This window comes from Poecilia formosa, unplaced genomic scaffold (genome assembly GCF_000485575.1).
Source record: "Poecilia formosa unplaced genomic scaffold, Poecilia_formosa-5.1.2 Scaffold250, whole genome shotgun sequence".
Lineage (NCBI taxonomy): Eukaryota > Metazoa > Chordata > Actinopteri > Cyprinodontiformes > Poeciliidae > Poecilia > Poecilia formosa.
In genome coordinates, this window is record NW_006800189.1 from 688,758 (window position 1) to 693,189 (window position 4,432).

Below are 4,432 nucleotides of genomic sequence, written 5' to 3' on the forward strand. Positions count from 1 at the left end.
TCATACATCGTTTTCTAATATGCTCTACCTATGTACTTATTGACAATTGCATATTTTTATTTATTTTGTTTGTTTTTGTTTGTTCAAGTAGTTAATTTGGTATTTAGAAATTTGAAAAACTGAAACTTGTTTTCATATAAGCATAGGATTGACAGAGAATTTGCTAGAGAAAATAAATACCTTTCTACTTTCTGTGCCGCCACACTGCTTTTTGTAAGGGACATTATCCCAGAAGGTGAAGAAAAATAATATATCTTTCTACTTCCTTTCTCTTTTCTTCTTTTTTATTTCTCTTACAATTATTAGTTTGAAATTACCAACAGCTGCAGATGATGATTTATATATTTATAAATATATTTATAAATATTTGGAGTGCACCGATCTATCAGTCAGCCTATTTCTTTAATTTTGGGAGATCGTCAATCGGCTGATCTTATCTACCTCACCAAAGATCTAAAACTCAACCAGTGTCCTCTTCTACTCTCCCATGACAAAGGTTTGACTAATAGACTGACTCACCAGGTAATATCTGCAAATTTGCAGTTAAAAATATTCACCTTGTTGTTACCAACTCAGCAACTTTCTTGCTATATTTAGCAACATCTCAGACAAAAATATTGGTATCGGCCAAAATTGGAATCTGTGCACCAGAGGTCTCGCTAGACTTTTTTTGTTATTCATCATCTTGACGGACAGCATAAAGGAAATCGATCATGTACTATTTTTACCTATCAAATTATAATCATATTAACATAGGCTATTTTATGTGGTTTAGTTCATATTCACCAAGTGGAACCATGCAATCCCATCACACATAAAACAGATAAACACATCTAACTTGTTCTCTGTAGTGACAAAAACACTGACTGTGGTCCCAATAACTTAGAATAAATGAGATTAAATGACTCCACTTAAATTAAAGCACTTCTCTTTAGTTTCCTCTGGTCTGTATGTACTAGAGACTGGAATTAACCGCACCATTTCAACCAGAGGTTTGGAATGCGCTTCTGAACCAGTCCGGTCCATAACTCTTCAACTGTCAGCTCCCGGTCAGAAAGACATTTAGTTCAGTGTTCATGAGATGATATTCAGAAAGGATTTTTGTATTGATTGACTTTAGTTGCTTCTGCAATGAACTCTTTGCGTAAATTTTAATGTTTGCCCATGTGCACCTGTCAAGGGTGTGAATTATAATTCACACCCTTGACAGGTGCACAGGTTATAACCTGTCAAATGACGGACGGGTTTAAAAATTTTCCATCTTTAAAAAAAAAAAAAAAAAAAACGGTCAAATACGGAAAATATCCCTTAAGGCAACCCCTACTGTGCACCCTTAATAAATACATATTCTATTTTTCACTTGTCTGAACAGCCTTGATGTTGAAGAAACTGTGCACTTTTGTGTAAGCTGTTCTCTGATAATGTGGTATAAATGCAACATTTTGGGTTGCTGACCCCTGACTTGGTCTAATCAATATTTATTGCTGAAATGTGCTATCCAATTAAAATTGACTAATTAATTGACTTACTAAATCCTAAGAGCTAGGATTTAAACCTCAGAAGTTACAAGATGTACAGTGAACAATCTTCATTGAAGTATACCTGGGTTAACTTGGTCTAATCAATCAAGTCAGTGGCGCTCACTGAAAAACCTGACTTGACAGATAAAATATGATCAAACATGTTTCAAAAGATTCTCACCAGTTGGGGCGCGGTATCCGTAGACCTCCACTTCACAGACATGTAGAACCCTGTTCACACCAGGTGCTATGATGGTCACATAACGTCCTTCAACACGCTCAGTCAAATTTATTGCATAAGAGCTTCCAGCTGCAGCAGTAGAAACGGTAGCAACCCTGGAAAAGAAGAGTTGTATCGGTAACATTCATGATTTCAAAGGAGCAAGCAGCATAAGGTCTTCTGAAATATGTGTTTAAAATAACATATGCAAATCTAATTTCATTTTTCTCAGCAATTACAAACTATTTTAATAATCTTGGTATCAACATAAAGGTAACACTGGGTGACTGTCAGAAGTTTATGTATCACAGGAGCTGCTTTAGTTTCAGGGAACAATGTGGATGGAACATAAAATAATTTGAATTTTGTTGTCCTTCAGCAGAATGTTTACAACAAAAATAATAATAATTTTGTCACTACCAGAGCTCCCTACAATGTATCTTTGATGAAGGTTTGTGGCCACTGTCCTGAAGCCCTGGGGCATAAACTGAAATGCTCAAACAGTTTTTATCAGCTTGTGGCAAATAGCCTGATGTCTCTTTGGATGCCAAGTATGTTTCTGTTTAAGGGGAGGTGCAGAAATGAAAACATTTCAAATCTGAGCAGCATTGAGCCTCCCTTGTTTCATACTGTAGCCATGACATAATCACTCACAGTGGGTTTACAGTGCCATCTTGTCGTAAAGAGTTTCCGATGCGAACCTCCACACCATTGAGTTGCTGTGCACAGCAGTCTCCTCTGTTGGTGATGACGACCTGGGTGATTATATATGAGTCCAGCAGGTCCACTCTCCACCAGGGGTTGTTTTCAGCATCAGTGTGGGTACAAGATCCCTTTGTAAGGTCAGCATTTAGGTTTCCATCAATAGCATTGGCGGCACTTACAAATGCATTCCACGGATCCCCTTTGTACTGAGAAGACTGTGAAGCTTTGCCACGTAAAGCCACATTTTCTGAGAAGATCAGAGAAATTCAACAAAGAATAAATTAATCACAATATTGGTTGTTTTGCTTAAGATATTTGTGCAGTCATTAAAAAAGTCTTCCATTTGTTTGATAGTTGATAGTTTGAATGTTACTTTTCTGTCTCAGTGGCACGTACTTGCATTATAACAAGGACTATATGTAGGCATGAAACAAATATTTCGCTATTTATATAAAAACACAATGAGAAATCAGATGAAGTATTTTACTGTCTTTGCATTTTGACAGCTTCTAAATTGGCACTGATGAAGTCGTGTCCAGAAGAACTATCAATGTAATGAATAATAAGTCATGCTTTTATCAGCTTTGAAAGGAGTTGTAAAAGATTACACTCTTATTTGGAAGTCAGAGTATTTAGGTTTTTGCTTAAATTTAAGAAAATCCTTTCTCTAAAGACAAAAATAATTTTAAATAAGTTCAATTAGATTAACTGGCTCTGCTCATAGATTAATGTTCTATCACAAACAATGCTTATGGTCTCTAAATTTACACAAATACTTTCACATGCTACTTACGGTAAGTGTAAGCTGAGCAGATTGGCAGGAGGAGCAGCAAATGAAATAGTACATCGTACCTCATGATTCTGAAAAACAGGAGGGAAAAGCTGGGAAAACATTTTCTGACCTCAATAGTATTAAGCTATATTTAGGATAATTTGTATAACTGTTTTATAACATGTCATGCTATATCACAGTTAATAGTGTCCTATTTGTGAGAATTTCTGATAAAAAAATCTTAATGAGAACTGAAAAAATTACCTTGATTCTGTGTTGGGTTTTGCTGTTTGAGGTGAGGGATTTGTCTTTGAGCGTTTGCTAAGTCCTTCACTCATCTATTTATATCAGGTAAAACTCACCTGTTGTCCAATCACATCTCAAAGAGAAGTCAACTCCTACCATTCTCAGTGAGCTTCAGCTCACAAAGTCCCATTGTCACTGGATTCAGTTATTTACTTTGCCATCCTTTGTTTAAACAGATCATGGTTTAGTTAGCCTTTATGAAGACACGTAAGCTCAGTCCTGAAGTCAAACACTCAAACAGCTTCATGTAACACAGTATTGCTCATCCTAAATAAACTTTATTTATTTAGGATAAATAAAGTTTATTTATTGTCTCCTAAATAAAAGGTAATTACTGAAAACTCAGTAAAATATTGACCAGGGTTCAGAACACTTTCAAATTCAATGTGAATCCGAAAGTGGATATTTTAATACTAATCATCCTCAGATTAAAATAAGTATTATGGTTATTGTTAAAAAAATAAATAAAAATGTTTAGAAACATTCCTAAAGGAACCACTTCAAGTAATTCTTTTGAAGCTTAAAATATTACAACTCAATAAATATACTTTAAGATATATAGGGGAAAAAATATTGCTTTAAAATGCTGAAATTCAATTTGTAAGTTCCTATAAGCTATTCTAAGACAGATGTTTAACCCCTTAGCGGCAAAATGCTTGATGTAAATGTTTCAAACTTTGAATACAACAACATTAATCAGTTGTTTAAGGAGTTTGTGAGAATGCCAGTGTTGATAAGAAATTAATAAAGTAAGACTTAGAGATGAGGTTATTTCTGTGGAACATAATTCCTGTTTTTATTTTCCAGAGTTGTCTTTTGAAGTCAGCCTGAGTAGAACCATTACAGATTAATATTCATAGATCCATTGTGATTTGTTAGTCTTTTAATCTTTATACAAACAAATAATTT

The 4,432-nt window shown here is 34.6% G+C and overlaps 1 protein-coding gene across 1 annotated transcript in view; it reads right to left on the reverse strand.

Annotated features, from left to right (window-relative positions):
• LOC103150316 (fucolectin-1-like) overlaps positions 1–3,509 on the reverse strand; it is a 5,558-nt gene extending 2,049 nt beyond the window's left edge. The window contains exons 1-3 of the mRNA XM_007569883.2: positions 3,482–3,509; positions 3,239–3,306; positions 2,395–2,692 (exon numbers count right to left, since the gene is read on the reverse strand). Coding sequence (XP_007569945.1) covers positions 2,395–2,692; positions 3,239–3,302 — 362 coding nt within the window. The 5' untranslated portion in view covers positions 3,303–3,306; positions 3,482–3,509. The remainder of the gene's footprint in view (positions 1–2,394; positions 2,693–3,238; positions 3,307–3,481) is intronic.
• Between the last annotated feature and the right edge of the window lie 923 nt (positions 3,510–4,432).